Source organism: Leptosomus discolor, chromosome 3 (assembly GCF_034619465.1).
Source record: "Leptosomus discolor isolate bLepDis1 chromosome 3, bLepDis1.hap2, whole genome shotgun sequence".
Taxonomy (NCBI): Eukaryota; Metazoa; Chordata; class Aves; order Leptosomiformes; family Leptosomidae; genus Leptosomus; species Leptosomus discolor.
The window spans coordinates 60,936,134-60,952,624 of NC_141393.1; the positions used below are offsets into that span (position 1 = coordinate 60,936,134).

Below are 16,491 nucleotides of genomic sequence, written 5' to 3' on the forward strand. Positions count from 1 at the left end.
GCATAGCAAAACTATTGCATGAGATGAGCGGCAATCCCTTCATCTCACCAGGCTTTCAGGGAGAGAAGTCAAGGTGCATGCTCCGGATGGCAGCTAGAACATTTCCACCATGTTACGAGGCAGAAATCCCAGTGCTGCTTCTGCCTCAGGTGATTCAAACACGACTGTTCCCACCTGGGCTCTGAGTGTTTGGGATTTCCACAGTGTCTGTACACTCTGTTGGTTTAGCTTGGCATATTAAATAGCTTTATAAGATATTAGTGCAGATGGTCTCAGCCCTGGGGTTGCTGCTTTATTTGGTTGTTGGTTTTGGTGGTGTTTTGTGTTTTTACTATTGTAGTCAGTTTTGTTAATATCACTAAGCTGTAGCTTTTGAGTTGCTTTAAGTGTTAAGTAGTGCTTCCTTAGAGATTATTTTAATAAGAAAGCGGACACATTTTAAAGAGAATGAATGTGACCTACAAACTACAGGAGGGTTTGAGATCTGTACCCTATGGTTATATTCTGAGCTCAGTTCCTGCTTGACTATATGACTTGGAAATGTGTCATTTACCTTCGTTGTTCTTCACTTTCTGTCCACGCAATGAGTAACTAATAATTGCCTGCCACAGAGGAGTTTGAGAGGCTTGAAGGAAAGTTGTGATATAGCTGCTAAGAACTGTTATTATCATTCTTTGTGAACTTTATGATCTTGAGAACAGGAACGTGGCTGAGATGTTCATGGTGAGGATGGGTGGAACCAGCATGGAGCCACCACCCGCCAGCTGGCACTTGGAGAGTTTGGCCACTGCATAACCCTTTGAGGGAAGGTGCTGTCTTTTCGCTGAAAAGCAGCTCTTTCTTCTAACAAGCAGTACTTGTGGTGCCCACAGCCTTGTTAATTATGGCACAGAAATGAGAAACTTGGGGAAATTCTTAAGTCCCAAGAGTGGGAGCTGTACCTATCTACCCTTACACAAACAGGAGAGCATGATGAACAAAGGGGAAAGATTCTCCCTTTTTTTAAATGTTTTCAACTATTTCTGTACAGTGAGTTTTTCCTTGACCCACATTTGCATGTGAAACTATTTTTGCTGAATGTTCACGTAGACATTTCTAAACAGGTGTCAGAATAGGTAATGTAACAGATGGGGTTACAGAGCTGTACGCAGCAAACCTGTTTAATGTTTTGGACTTATATTTCAATACAAAGAACAAGTGATTTTTTTAACATTAGAGTTTTTTTCTTTATGTGGACAATGTATTTATCATTACATGTAAATGTATGTATGTATGTATGTTTACATATTATATGTAATTACCTTAATCTTGTCCCTCCTTGCTCCTGCCTTGGCTTCTTGGAACCCAGCTATGCTTCAGAGATTCAGCAGTTGTCATCGCATATTAAAGAAAAGCTGTCGAATCCAGTGTTAAATTTCGAAAAGACTGTAATGATTTGCAAACCAGATGTGAAGCTCTATCAAACCTCAAATAGAGCTGCTTGTATTTTGTGTTGGGACACTGGACATAGTTTTCCAAGCACATAGATGAGAGGCCTTGAATAAACATACCTCCATGTTTGACCTCGCTTTGTAACTCTAAATAATTTTTGATTTTTCCTCTCCAACTTTCAGTTCTTGCTGATAATCTGAAGTCTAACCCAGGGATTAAGTGGCAGTATTTCAGCTCGGAAGAAGGCATTTTCACCGTTTTCCCAGCCCACAAGTTCCGGTGCAAAGGCAGCTATGAACACCGCAGCAGGTATGATTTGTCTTCTTACAGTTTACTCGGCAAAGCGCTAAAATTGGATTCCTCAAACACTGATTTCATTTCAGGGTTATGCTTTGCCAAGATGACAACATTCCTGAGTAACTTTTGATGGAGTCCCTTGGGTTTTCTTATGTTTATTTTCTAAAGCACCAGTTTTCACTTTCAAGAAACTTTGAAGTAAAATAAAATTACATGCGGGTTCCTCACCTCTCCCAAATCAAGTAAGCTGTAAATAGCAGTAACTTTTATATTGTAGGTCAGCCTATAGGCAAAATTTGACTTATGTTTGACTCATACTTGACCCTTGTTAATAAACTAGTGAACATGTATTCTACTGCTTTGGCAGGTGCATCGCTTTGGGGAGGTGGGTGGAGGGGTGAGAGACTGGAAAGGGGATAGGGAACAGCTTTTTTCCAGTCTCCACCCAAGGTTCAAGTGGCACATCATAGATAGTAGGGAAGCAGCAACAGTGGAAGCTTTCTTTTTCTACTAAAAAATGTGTAGAAAAAAGGATCAAATGGTGACAAGAGTTTTCCTGCACAGGGGAGTATTTCTGTTCTGTAGGCATGAAGCAAAGCAGTTGCAGTGCAGTACTTTTTCCCTAGCTTTTGCTGTCAGTACTGTGGGACTGATAAAGACTCAAGGGTGGCATCTTCTAAGAAAGCACAGTGGCTTTGGTATCTCTGGTCACAATTAGGTACTGGTACCAGTTAGTCAGTCTATGTGGAGGAAATATCAGCACATCTAGGTGCATTTCCATGTAGCTGAGTGCACAGAGACTAAGAAGTGTTCTGGTTCCCTGTCAGTGTTGAGCAATCAGGTGTTTACAGATGTTATCTTCTATGTGTCATCAAAGCATGAAGCGTCTGGGCTTGACTAAGTTTTCTGTGGTCTTGAAAGGTGTGGTCTGAAGATGTGAGTGCCGGGGGTACCCCTGTATATTGATCAGAATTTTGACGCTACAACCATTGGTGATTTTATCCAAATCACTTAGTCTGGGTCACAATTTCTCCATGGCTAAATAAGGGATATCTTTTTGCTAATATTTACTTCAGAGGGTGGGTTGGATGGATTAATTAGTTAATACTTAAGTGCTTTGAAGATCAAAGGCCCTATTTAAGTTCTAGGTATTAATACCAGCAGAGAGCCGCAGGCTGTTTTACAATGGAGAACGGATTTGTGCTAGTTGTTTATTGCAGTGCCTTGTCTAAAGTCTTCTGCATTTCCTTTACTCTTAATAAGATTTCTGTGGCTGCCTTTGATATAATAAAATTTAGATCCCGAAACTCACACTTGAGACTAACTAGTTTTGGGTCTGGACTAATGAGGGAAGAGAGTTCTGTTGTCTTTTTTTTTTTTTTTTTTTTTAAATCCTTCCTCCTTACTGAAGATTTTCCTAATTTGTTCCAGGCTGAAGCCTTGCCGTGAGCGCTTGTGAAATCTTTTACGCATCTCTCACAATATTGAACTGGATCTGAGCAGTACTTCACTGAAAATGTTTTTTAATGTTAGCCCAGACACATGGCAGCACCGCCTTCACCAGGGTTAACTCAGATTGGCCATGGGGTTTAAAACTGCGCAGACCCAAGGGGTTGTGGAACACAGCCCGCGTGAAATGCATTCAAGGGCACCAAGAGAAAACCCTTTCTTGGCCAGAAGCCTTCCCTTATTACAATAAACCAAACACCTCAAGCTAATGCAACTCTGCACAGTTGCACAGGTTTTTACTCGTCATGTAACCATCAAATACCCAGTATTGTACTTACTTTTACACGAGTAAGGTTCCCAGCACTCAACATTTATCGTGAGGTATTTCTTGCTTGTCAACACTTAATCCAAAACTTGGTGTGAGCTGCTGCAAACAGCAATCCCAAACACTGCTGCTGTGTCAGCAAAATTGTTTATTCCTAGCTGAAAGCAGTTGCTGTGACAGAGGGAGAAGGATCCGACAGACACCTGATTTGGGGTAAAAAAATCAGAAAGAGAGTGCAAGCTAGGTCCTTTTCTGTATGTTCAGATTTTCAGCTGGTCTTCCTAGAAGTAGTTTTCATAAAACCAAAAATTCCTGTTATAATTCATTGTTTTATGTGGGGTGTTTTTGGTTTTAATTCTTGACTATTTTCGCTTGTAAATGTTGTAGTGGAAATTACAAAATGACTCATGACAGTGGTTTGGGTTTTGTTGTTCTTCAGGCCTGTCTATGTTTCTACTGTTCGACCTCAGTCCAAGCATATCGTTGTCATTGTCGACCATGGGGCTTCAGTCACAGAGACGCAGCTTCAGATTGCCAAAGATGCTGCTCAGGTTATTCTGAGCTCTATAGATGAACACGACAAGGTAAGTTTTCTCCAAGCAATGAGCATATTTTCATTGGTTTCAGCCATGCTCAGTGTTTTCAGTTTTCACCAAAGCAGGGTTTTTAACTTGTGGTCCATGGACTCATGAGGATCTGTGGTCTACCTAATGGGTGATCAAGACTTGAACTCACTTCTGGAAGCCTGCATTACTGCAGGGGAAACATTTGGAGATCCGCAGGCTGAAAAAAAAAGTGAAAACCACTGGTCTAAGGTGAAATTTTGTTTCTGAGTAATCTTGAAAGGCTCCTACATCTTGGCAGAGACTTCAGGTGATGATCAGCAGTGTGATAGAGTGTGCAATGAGGAGAACCATGCTCTGAGCCTGACAACTTCTGAAGTACTAGGTGGCTTTGAGCAACTCATTTTACTTCTGAGGCTGTCTTTTTTTGCTTGTGAAAATGGAAATTATTTATTCTGCTGCTGTGCTGGCATAAGCTGAAATGTAATTAGTGTTTGGAAGATTCCCAGACAACTATGATATCAACAAGGAATGGATAAACCAAAGGGCCAAGAAATCTGGGTTTTATTTTTCGCTGTGCCATAGATATTCTACTTGACAATGAGAAAGTCACTTAACCTGTAATTTAACTTAAAAAACAACTAGGGGCCTATAAGCTGATTCTGTAGGACCACAGGCAGTCCCCAGTTTGGTCTTGACTTTTAGTAGTCCTCTGCTAATGGGACCTTGATCATTCTTTCTGCTTGGGTTTTTGTTTTTGTTTTAGTTTTGTTTTTTTTTTAGTAGGAAAGGAATTTCAGTCAAATCAAGTTGAAGAACGACTGATCATAATCTTTACCTTAAGTCTTCTCGTTAGCAGCACAGGAAAAACACTTCTAACTTCTGTGCTTTTAGAGAGTTTTAATACTGTAAAATAATGCTTATAGTTTAGCAGAACTAATAATACGTGTCAAAAGTGTTTGTCTTAATGTAGACCTGTAATGAAGAAAATACGTTTAAGACACATACTGCTTGGTCAGTAGCTCAGTGGTTATGAAACCTGTTGTACGGGTATACAATTACTGCTTAATTCTGTGACTGTCTTGCATCAGTTGTAATTTATAATAAAGTATGCTACTCATTTAATAAGACTGGTATGTTATGTGTGTATTAATGCAAGTTTTAGCACTACATGCCTTAACTTATTTACAGGATAAAAACTGGTGGTAGGTTTGGCTTGCTTTGACTGAAATGTTAAAACAGCATAATGCTTTGCCTATGAAAAGTTCTTAGAAGGTTTGTTGTTTTTTTTCATTTTCTGTGTGCACTGCACTTTTCTGTAGGCACTCAAGGCTTTCCTGAGAATGCTCTCTGCTGATTTTATTTTCAGTTATCTCTAGTTCACTTAGGCTTCTGCCCAGAACAGTGTATTAACTATTATGTAGGAGCAGAGCAAAGCTGACTTCGACTGAGAAACAAAGACTGAAGTCTCTTTTTCTTGAAACCACCATAAGTCTAATCCTTTTCAAATTTGATGGATTTATGCCTCAAGCATTTATTTTTTAACAATTGAATTTTAAATCCACGGAATCTCTTCAGTTGGCTTATCATTGTGTTTTCTATATCGGTGCGTAAAGAATTATAAATGGTAAGGTAATCCAATATAGTTTCTTCTCTTTCAAGATCTCCGTGTTAACCGTGGCAGACACAGTCAGAACCTGCTCGTTGGATCAGTGCTATAAGACTTTTCTGTCTCCTGCCACTAGTGAGACAAAAAGGAAGATGTCCACCTTCGTTAGCAGTATAAAGTCATCTGACAGCTCTACACAGCATGCAGTGGGATTTCAAAAGGCTTTCCAGTTGATACGAAATACGAACAATGGCACAAAACTCCAAGGAAGTAAGTCTCTTGTTGTGCAATCCTGGTTATTTCTGAGGCTTGCAAATGTTTTCTTAGTGGAGATTCTCACTTTGACAGAGGCCAAATGAGTGTAGTGTCTTGAATATTTTAGTAAGTAGCATTTACTTGATCTGGAATCTGTGTGAGTGACTGAATATGGCAATTCCCTTTTAATTTATTTCACTTGCTGGCTTTCTTTTGAACTCTAATATGAAATTGCAGGATTGAATTTCCTGATAGCTGAATTATTTCTCAAATGTGTGCAGGGGGAGTCCTTTTAATGAAAATTGCTGTTGCTGCAGGTTCATTGACTTATTGCTAAAACACACATGTATGGGTCATCCGCCTAACTGAAATCCTACAGAAGTGGCCCTTCTTTTCAGGGAAAAGGTTTTTTTGAGAATAGCAATTGTGGATGATATTTTATGGAATGTGAGGTTGGCCTGGCAAAATTTTCCTTCAGCTAAGAATATCCTCCTGAATTTTGGTGTATGCGTTACGGCCTTTCTCCTTCTCATTCCCAAGACTGGGGCTTTTTTCTGTTTTTTTTTGTAATGAGGCTGCAGTGAAAGGTGTGGAAAAGATAGATGTAAAGTTGAGCAGCACGTTTGCTTGCCAGGAAGCCGTGGAAAGCAAATTCTTGAAGCTGTGCTCTGAGTGCTCTTTGGAGTCGAGTAACATTGCCAGTGCCGTGGCAGGGTACAGAAAGCAGATGGATCTCTGTTGGTTTGGTCAATTTATGTAATGCAGATCCCATAGCTTGGTCCTGTGCCTGCTCCAGTGGGTGCAAATTCTTCATCGTCCTGAAGGGCACCAGCTCAGAACAGAACAAGGTGAAAAAGAAGAGTCCAGGAATGAAAGTGCTTTGGAAAGACTAAGGAAATGTGATCCTCCTTCATGTGGCTTGCCTTCAGTTTTATAAAATGGTGCTTCTGCTATTAAAGGTTCAGCCAGCTTCTGAACTTTAGGCCATAGATGCAGTGAAACATCTGACTGTACACTGCTTAGCTGAAAGGTAGGGTTGTCAAGGGCAGGTTTTTACCATCCTCTGGCAAAATGATGAAAGGAGTGCAACTTTGTAGAAAATAAAAAATAAGTTAAAAAAAAAATAATAATCCAGCGCTGCTGAAGCTGGCTGGGTTAAGATGTATTAGTCGTCAGTAGTTATTCCAAGAACATCAGCTGTAAAGTCTTGCAGCATCCTCCTATGTATCTTTTATGCTTGGCACTGTTTGTATGTTAAGATTAGAAGGTTTTGGCATATTTGTCATTACTATGTAAACACATAACACATACTTTCACTGGGTTTCATACCAAACAATTATTTTGGGGCACAAGTACAGAAAGTTAAAAGAAAGGCAAATGCTTTGGATTTAGGTTTTCTCTAAGTGTGAAAGATTTTGAAGACCTAATGTGTATATAGCAAAATTCATGGGGCGAGACACAATAGGTTTGAGAAGAGGATGTTTATAAAAAATGTCTCATTTTCTTGTAAATAATCTTTTCATCTTTTTAAAAAAGAAAAATAAACCTAGAAAAAAAAATCATTCATTTCACTGTTAATTTTCTAACATCCTGTTCCCAGAGAACAATGTGTGGGTGTGTCAGGGAAGCTATTGAGATACAGCCTCGCTCCCGAATTTGCACTGGAAAAGTTAGAAGGGAACTCCTGGTATGAGAAGGAAGAATTGTGCCATTGAACACGTCTTAATTTCCTGCCTTACGCCAGTTCCTATTGCAGTCCTGCTCAGCAGACCCTCATCCCAAAGTGTAAGATAGTGCTCTGCCACTGAGTACCAACATGCCCTGAAACCTCTAGGAAAACAGGTATAGGGGGTGGTATGTGTCTGTGTATATTTATATAAAAAATTGCAATGTAGATATTTAGATTATATACACGCATATGCTATAGATAGGTAAATGCAGTAATGGTACACTGAATATAAGGGTCTTTCCCAGCTATCAGAAGTGTGGCGTATCAAATAGCGCAGGATGATCAGCTGTTGAATGATAAGATGCCCTGTTTAGCACTGGTCCCTAACGCAGACTTAGGACTGTCTTGTGTTGCTCCTGCTAGCAAAGCTTTTTAGACTGCATCATAATGCCTGGCTGCAGGAAATTAATAGGTATGCTATAGCCTAGGACACACATGAACAATTTTCCTTAAACTACAGCCAAAGCTGTATTAATACCTGGCTTTACTTTTTTCCCCTAGTTGTAGCTTTTTTTTTTTTTAAAAAAAAGGCAGAAATTCTCCCAAAATTAACAGCTCCTCTTGTTTGTATCAGAAGCCAATTCTGGCTGAAATTCTTTGCAAGTCACAATGGCAAAATGTACAGGTCAAAGCATTCATACCTATTTAAAAAAAAAAAAAAACAAACATGGGAAAACCACGAAAAACCCCAAATGAGGTAACAAATTTGGTATGTAACCAACTAATCTCATGTGCTTCAGATTATATGGTGGTGTATGATCCCTACAAGTGTCTTAATTATATGTATAAAATACTTGTAATGCTGAGATACAATATGATGAAACAGGTCGGTGTAGGCAGCGATTCGAATTTACATCTTCAAAGGCTTTGAGGCAGGCCTTTCACCAAGAACATACTCTGCTTGGAAAATGTGTTCGGCTTCATGTGAAACAAGCCGATGATGAATGGTGGTGTGCCGTGTCACATTTCTCCAGAATTAGCTCTAGCCTATGCCATAGGAAAGCATCGGGTGACTTTCATCCTGCAGTGTCCTCCAGCTATCACGCAAGTCAGGGACTAAATTGCAGCAGTGCTAATCACAGAATCACAGAACAGCAGAGGTTGGAAGGGACCTCTGGAGATCATCTAGCCCAACTCCCCTGATAAAGCAGGTTCGCCTACAGCAGGTCACACAGGACTGCATCCAGGCGGGTTTTGAGTATCTCCAGGGAAGGAGACTCCACAACATCTCTGAGCAGCCTGTTCAGTGCTCTGTCACCCTCAAACTAAAGAAGTTTTTCTTCATGTTGAGGTGGAACTTCCTGCGCTCCAGTTTGTGCCTGTTGGCCCTTGTCCTGTCGTTGGGCACCACTGAAAAGAGCCTGGCCCCATCCTCTTGACACCCGCCCTTTAGATATTTATGTGTTGTTAAGGTCCCCTCTCAGTCTTCTCTTCTCCAGGCTGAAGAGCCTCAGGTCTCTCAGGCTTTCCTCATAAGAGAGGTGCTTCAGTCCCCTCATCATCTTTGTGGCCCTCTGCTGGAGTCTCTCCAGTAGTTCCCTGTCTTTCTTGAACTGCAGGGCCCAGAGGCACAAAAAAGCCCAAAATGCAGGCATAAAGGAGGAGTGGGTGAAGAGGTCTTCTACAGGGGTTTTGTGTTTCTGCCGTACCATTGTTGGGGTGCCCGCCACCGTGCTACAGCAGGGGCTGGTTACACGTCCAAACCTTACTGGAAGGGAGGACAAGGAGGGCCCCGTGATCAGCAGCAACTGCGATACCGAGCCCCCTGCACAGCTCTTGCAGCAGCAACGTCTGGGAAAGCACCGTGCACTTTTCACGTAGGAAATACAATCAGATGCTCCCCTAGGATGCAGCGCAGCTCGGCTCTATAGAATTGCAGGACAGGAGAAGAACAGCGGGTCAGGAGACGAAGCTTGCAAGTTTTTTGCTGTTGTTAAGCCCTCTCCATGGAGTTAAGAACAGCTTTTGCAGCACGCTGCATGCTGGTCTTGGGCGCTCCTGCCTGGTTGCAGCCAGGCCAGAAGGTGCCTGTGAGGTCTGCTCAGGAGAAACAAGCCACAGTTCTTCTGGGTGGCTGGTAGGCGCCGAATCAAACAGATGTTTGTTAAATGCTGTGAAGGGAAGTTTAATAAGAAGGATGTAATTCATAAGACTGCAGTGTGTTTATCCCCTGTAGATTCCTGTGAATCTCACAGATGAAGCTGTTGGCAGTATATGGTTGTAAGCAGATGTAAGGACTCTTACCACATGACTTTCCTGAGTTAAAAATCTGATGCGCTTTCTCTTATGATATATATATATATAATTATTTTTAGATACTGATATGGTCATAATTTACCTCTCGGCTGGGATTACATCAAAAGATTCCTCGGAAGATGATAAAAAAGCTACTCTACGTGTCATCAATGAAGAAAATAGTTTCCTCAATAACTCAGTAATGATTCTTACTTACGCGCTTATGAATGGTGAGAAATGTTTTTGTATTTCCAGTGGATGAAAATTCCTTTTTGTTGTACAGCTAGTTTATTAAGCTCATGCAAATGTAATTGTACGCCTTATTGAGAGCAGTTTGGTAATGGATTTTGGCCCATGTAATCCAGAGGCTGCATCCAGATGTTGCTCCTTTTGTTTATAAAATTGTGTGTCACTATATGCTTATATATCACAGTGCAGCTGCTCAGGATGTAAAGTGTTGTTGCCTGAATGGTCTGGTGGCAACCAGACTGAATTAAATTTGATAACTGTTGCAACTGTAAACCTTACTGACCCTACCCTTGTTTCCCAGTGCCACAAAATGAGAGTATACATGACCTCTATTTCAGTCATTAGCCAAGGAGCATGAATGTAACATCAAACGTAATCTGAAATGCTTTGATACCTTAGGAACCAACTTAAGAATGAAATTAAATATGAAGATCACACACACAGTAGTTTGGCGTCCTATGCCTTTTCCAACAAAGCATTTTCAGTAAGAAGGCTATATGTTGTATTTTAATAATTGCACATGGACTCTAGCCAAGGAAACTAATGCTTAAGCTAACTTGTCATTTGACTGTAAATTCATATACTCATTTGAGACTTAATATGTACAAAAGTCTTTGATTTGTCTGCAGGAATTGAGCCTGGGACTTGTGTAAAATGTGAAACTTTCCTATTTAAGCTAAAGAACAAAGCCTGTTATCTCCCAGGACATATAATGCACTCCTGGTCCTTTATGTGGGCTAGGCACCGGTGGAGAACAAAGAGCTGTCCTGTGGATTTATGGGTCACATAAGTCTTTGTTAAAAGATCTTTGTTTAAAGTGGTGATGTGAACAACATGTTAAACTTTTGCACCGTGCAACGGTATGTGAGAGGCAATCTTAATAAATTTTGTACTAGCTGATTACTTTTCCTGAAATTGTACTGGTCTTTCAGCGCTTTACCTTATTGCTTATATAAGCCTATAGTATATTCAGTCCTACAGTTTAGCTTATGTATGGTTTTACTTTTATTTACAGTACCTTGGAGTAAGATACAGAAGTCTTGGTGGAAGTTAAACTTCTCCTAACTCCTTCCTTCTATTTCTCGCACCTCTGTTTCAGAGGGAGTGACAGGTTTGAAAGAACTGGCCTTTCTGCGAGACCTGGCAGAGCAGAACTCTGTGAAGTATGGGGTGCCGGACCGAACAGCCCTGCCTGTGATCAAGGGAAGCATGATGGTCCTAAACCAGCTGAGTAACCTGGAAACTACAGTTGGCCGATTCTATACAAACCTCCCCAACCGAATGATTGATGAGGCAGTCTTCAGCCTGCCTTTCTCAGATGAAATGGGAGACGGTAAGTGCTTACATTGAGTTTAAGTATAAAAATGTAAGAGATTAGCTTCCTTTTGCATATGTATTCTCAAATATACTGTTATCTTATAAGATGATGGGTTTAGGTGTGTTCCCATGGTAAATATAAAATTAGCCTTTTGTGCCATTTGTTTTTTTATCTGCAGAAGGTCTAGTTATGAAAATAGTGGTAATAAGATGTGGAGGAGATAGATTTAGGTTGGATTCGCGGGTGTGAAATCTGTTCTTATGTTTATGTAAGTATGCAGCATCCATAATTTAATTTGCAGAGAGAAATTCTTTTTAATCAAGGGAAGCAATCTTGTCACATTGAAGTGACAGCCATCACCATGCTGCACCATTATTGTATTCGTAATTTCAGTACTTCTGCATGTCTTGAGGCCTTACAGGGAAAGATCTCAGGGGATTGTGTAGGTCCCCATAGTGGAAGAGAGAAAAAGGTGATATCCTTTGAGCCTCCCTTCCCTGTGGAGCCATGGATATGACTTCTGAGTCATCCTTCCTGCTGGAGTTCCCTTTATGCTGTCTTTGCACCCAAGCAGTGGCTCTTCACGACTAGTTTAGCATCCGTCCTCCACTGTCGGGCTCTGAAGATGGGGATGCTGGACACTGGCAGTCAGACCTCTGGGGGAAGGCAACCATCTTAGCAGATGGCATGAAGAGAGATTATTAATTATTGTCCAAAATTTGCTATCCTTAGCTCTTCCTTTAGCTTCAGCACACTTGGTCTGCCCCTAGCGCTGGGCAGAAGAGGAAACCTGAGCTGGCTGGTGACTGCCTGGCCAGTCTGGAGCGAGTGATACACTGAATTTAGTGGAAGTCTGGTGACAGTTTTTCCATAGACTAGGAATGTGTCCTGAAGAATATCTTAAGGCAGCAGCTGTCTGCAGTCTGATTCTCCCATCAGTTTCTAATTTGCGTTGACATGGCAGGAAGGTGCATGGATCTTCCCTTTTATGTTAATATTAGATGCCATGTTGATAAAAACTGTGTGTTCAACTTGATCTGATCTCGACACTACATCCAGCAGTGGGGAGACTGAAGGCATAGGTATTGATAGAGACTTCTGGGAGTGTTTCAGCATGTGTGTGAGATGGCATATGTAAGAAATGCAGAAAATAGTTTTGTTTGTGCTCAGGTAAGCATGCACTGTAGAGTGATCCTTTTTGGGTTCTTGCTGGAGACAGGTTCAGGAGGTAGGGAGCAGGCTGAGGCTGCTCCCACAGTGCTGGCAGAGCTGCCTCGGCTGGACACACACCCATCCATGGGTCCCACTGCCTGAGTTAATCCTTGCTTAAGCAGCATCAGTTGTAAGCCACAGTGGTGCTGCCCCCTTTACCTCTGGGATGTGGTGCCCTTCCTAAAGCTCTGTGTACATGCTTGGAAGGTCAGAGTTGTAGGGTTTACCCCTGCTAGTTCTTGGGTAGCTCACCCAACATTTCTGTAGGAGTGCTCCAGTGCTCTGTAAAGAGATGTGACCATCACAGTGATGTTACGAAATACGTTGGCGGTTATATATTGCTTTGTCAATTGGGTAAATTCTGTATTTCTTCATTCAGGACTTTGCATATTCGTAGTCTCAGCTAGTACGTAGGAGTAGTTGAGGGTTGTGCTGAATGGTTTTCAAGGCCTGCTGAGTTTAGGTTGCGCGTTTGTCTTGTGTGTTGAGTCACAAAACAAATTCAAGACTATTCCTGAGCAAATCTCTTCTGAGTCAGAATGCTTGCTACTTTCTGCATTTCCTAACTTCGGTAATTAAACTGTATTACTCCTTTCTCACAAAGCCGTATCCAAGCGTAATGGAAAATTTGAGCAACAGAAGGATTAGAAATGGTGCAATAGAGAAGGTTTGTCTTGCATAAATTTCAAAGTCTACTTAAAAGCTTATACATGCAAATGAATTTTGTATTGGTTTGAAGGAAAAGAGTTGCTGAGTTTCCAAATAGTGGTGTAGGAAGTAAGAAAAATAAGGTATTACCGAGAGTTCTTACCTCAGGCATAAGATGCACCCAAAACCATTGTGTAATTATGGGTATGATTCCCAGTACAGTGGTCGTAAGTACAAATTCTCTTCTTCCCTCCTCCTTGTTTTTTAAATTGCATTAAATGATGCTAAAGGAACAAAATACTGTCTTGGCTTTTCAGGCAAATGCATTTCTTACCTGTGAGGCATCCACTTGTAGGCTGACAATAATTGTGGTGTGTATTTTAATAAATTGATTAAATGTACCTTAGGTCACCATCAGTAACATAGAAATCAACTAATTAGGGAGAGTGGCTAACAACAGCCAGACATGACAGATAACTGCTCAGCCTCCTTGTAGGCGTGCCAGTTTTTGTCCATATTCAACTATATAGCGTTGTGAAATGATAAAACACATGCTCTCTTTCCTGTAAAAATAATTAACTAGATGTTACTGCTGATGGTTTTATGTTATTTCTCTCATTCTAAGGCTTGATAATGACCGTCAGTAAACCATGTTACTTTGGAAACCTGCTGCTAGGGATTGTTGGAGTAGATGTTAATCTCGCATATATCTTGGAAGATGTCACCTATTATCAAGACTCCTTGGGTTCCTACACTTTCCTCATTGATAATAAAGGTAACTTTTTGGCTCAGATAACCCCTTCTAGTCCCACTGAGGTCGTCAGCCATCAAAAGGATACTGTTAATTCTCATGTCTCTAAGCGATGTGTGATAGTATTGATTAAAAGATTAGTTGCATGTTGTTTGCTTAGTTTTGCCTGTGAGTTGTTGGAGACTGTAGGTGGATTCATGACTTGAAATTTCTGTAGTGGAGTTTCGATGTGGAAATGCTTGCTTGCTGTTGAGATTTTCTGCATGTGTAACAGCTGAGGTTTTCTAGATGTGTAGGGCAAAAGGCAGAACTGGTGTATATGTGTGTTCAGCTCTTTTCCTCTGATCCCAGCCTCTTTTTATTGCTTGGTTCTTTGAGCTGTCTTTCATTTGCAACTTACCTAGTTCTTCATTTGCAACTTCTTTGATGATAATATTGCTTGTTTACTGACATTTGTTAAGCCTTTGCAAAAACTGTATGTAGTTACTGTGTTGTTTTGGGTTTTTTTTTCCTATAAATATTAATCCTGGGCTCGGTTGTTGCAATGCATTCGATGTCTAGGTTTGTGTCTTTATTTTTTAGGATACACTCTTATGCACCCATCCCTTACGAGGCCATACCTGCTGTCTGAACCACCACTGCACACAGATATTATCCATTATGAGAACATTCCTAAATTTGAGCTGGTGCGCCAGAACATCCTTAGGTAAGGAATCCTAGGGTCAAGTCCAAACATTAGCAGTCCTTAGGGCACTAGCAGTATTTCTAAAAGAATTTTAAGGGAATATAAGGTAAAGTTCCTTTTCCTACAGTATCTGGATACTCAAATGGATTTACACACACACACACACACCCACACACCCCCCCCCAAATGCAGAACAGTTCTGGTTTGCTTTTTCCTCCGATTTTCTTCGTTTTATCATTTGGTGTGCTAAGCAGTGTTTTCCACAGCTGATCTCAGGTATGCTCTTTCTAATTTGTCTCTTCCATGTCAGGAAGATTTTCTACTGTTTGGTTTGGGTTTTTCTTTAGCCTTTGTCTAATCTGAGTATGTGTTTTAACTCAAAATGTGGTGGTACACAAGTGTATTTTCAGCATATATACACTTTTCTTCACCGAAGACAGATAGCAGTTAATCTCTCCATATCTTATGATACTTTTACAAATGTACAGTAGACGGGTTTTGCTTAGGAGCTTTCTTAGTGTTTAATAAAATGCTGTATGTTTTATTTGCCAATATAGCATTCCCCTGGGCAGCCAGATCATTACAGTTCCTGTGAACTCCTCGCTCTCTTGGCATGTAAACAAACTGAGAGAAGTTGGAAAAGAAGCCTACAATGTCAGCTATGCCTGGAAAATGGTAAGGACTTAAAGTGACACTGTTGCAGGATGGCATAGAGTAAATTCACGTATTGAAGAGTACATTAATGTATTGAATATAGCAAAGCATTGCTATATATTGAAGTATGAAAGGTTTGAATTACTGAGAAACCACATGAATGTGGAGTGTTTTCTGTTCCAGTGAAGAAGCAATGAAATTACCATTTCAGGTTTGTTACCATGTCATCTTCAGAGATGTGTCTGTGTGGCTACACGTGTCCTCTTTCTTCATGAAGGCACTCGTTTCATCAGACATATCTAATGTGCAGTTATGTAGAGGTTATACTCGTGCTTTCCCCATGGAAGTAAATCTGTACTGGTCTGGATGTCACACTGCAAGCCGGGTGACCCATAAATACCTACCAGAGACCACATTTGAATACCCTGCTGAGGCAGCATGTAGTATTAAGTCATTCTTTTGCTTAATACTGTTGTTATGTTTGGGGCAGAGTAGTACGATCCATTAATTAATACAGTTGGGAAAATGTCAGCTCTCATTCTGTCTTGTTGCAGAACTATATCAGTAGCCAGTGATGATGTTTACTGTAATTTAACGCTTTTCTTACAAACATTAGTTATATTGAAGCTTTCATTGGAATTGAGTACAGGGTGTGTGCAGGCTATATTACCAGTTGTAAGAACTTTAAGAATGCTTCTAGCAGCTGTCTTCTTTTCTTCAGTTTTGAACATATCTGAACACTAATCTTGACCCAGGGATCAAAATGGAGTCTAAGGTTAAATATAATCCAGGTGAATTTTGCTGCTGCCAGAAATAATTGGCTGTCGCTTTGTGCCAACAAACTCAAGAGGGTACTTGTGGATCATTTCACAGTAGTAAGTTAAATCCAACCTAAAAGGTGAAGCTGAGCAGATTTAAGAGATTAAATCTGTCATTGTGTAACAGAAATGCACATAGGAGGGTGCCTGGAGTTAATTTTCTGATGTTGTAATGCTACATTAAATATCAAACAGGCTTGCAGAGCAGCAGGGCAACTCCACATTTTGCTAGTCTGATGTACTGTAGGATACTTAAAATACAC

General features: G+C 40.6%; 1 protein-coding gene across 1 annotated transcript in view; it reads left to right on the forward strand.

Annotated features, from left to right (window-relative positions):
• The window catches only part of CACHD1 (cache domain containing 1), a 110,942-nt gene that overhangs the window by 72,045 nt on the left and 22,406 nt on the right, over window positions 1-16,491 (forward strand). Inside the window, exons 5-12 of the mRNA XM_086462166.1 lie at window positions 1,614-1,740; window positions 3,942-4,086; window positions 5,728-5,944; window positions 9,974-10,123; window positions 11,242-11,475; window positions 13,946-14,095; window positions 14,654-14,777; window positions 15,314-15,431. Of these exons, the coding sequence (XP_086318292.1) occupies window positions 1,614-1,740; window positions 3,942-4,086; window positions 5,728-5,944; window positions 9,974-10,123; window positions 11,242-11,475; window positions 13,946-14,095; window positions 14,654-14,777; window positions 15,314-15,431 (1,265 nt within the window). The remainder of the gene's footprint in view (window positions 1-1,613; window positions 1,741-3,941; window positions 4,087-5,727; window positions 5,945-9,973; window positions 10,124-11,241; window positions 11,476-13,945; window positions 14,096-14,653; window positions 14,778-15,313; window positions 15,432-16,491) is intronic.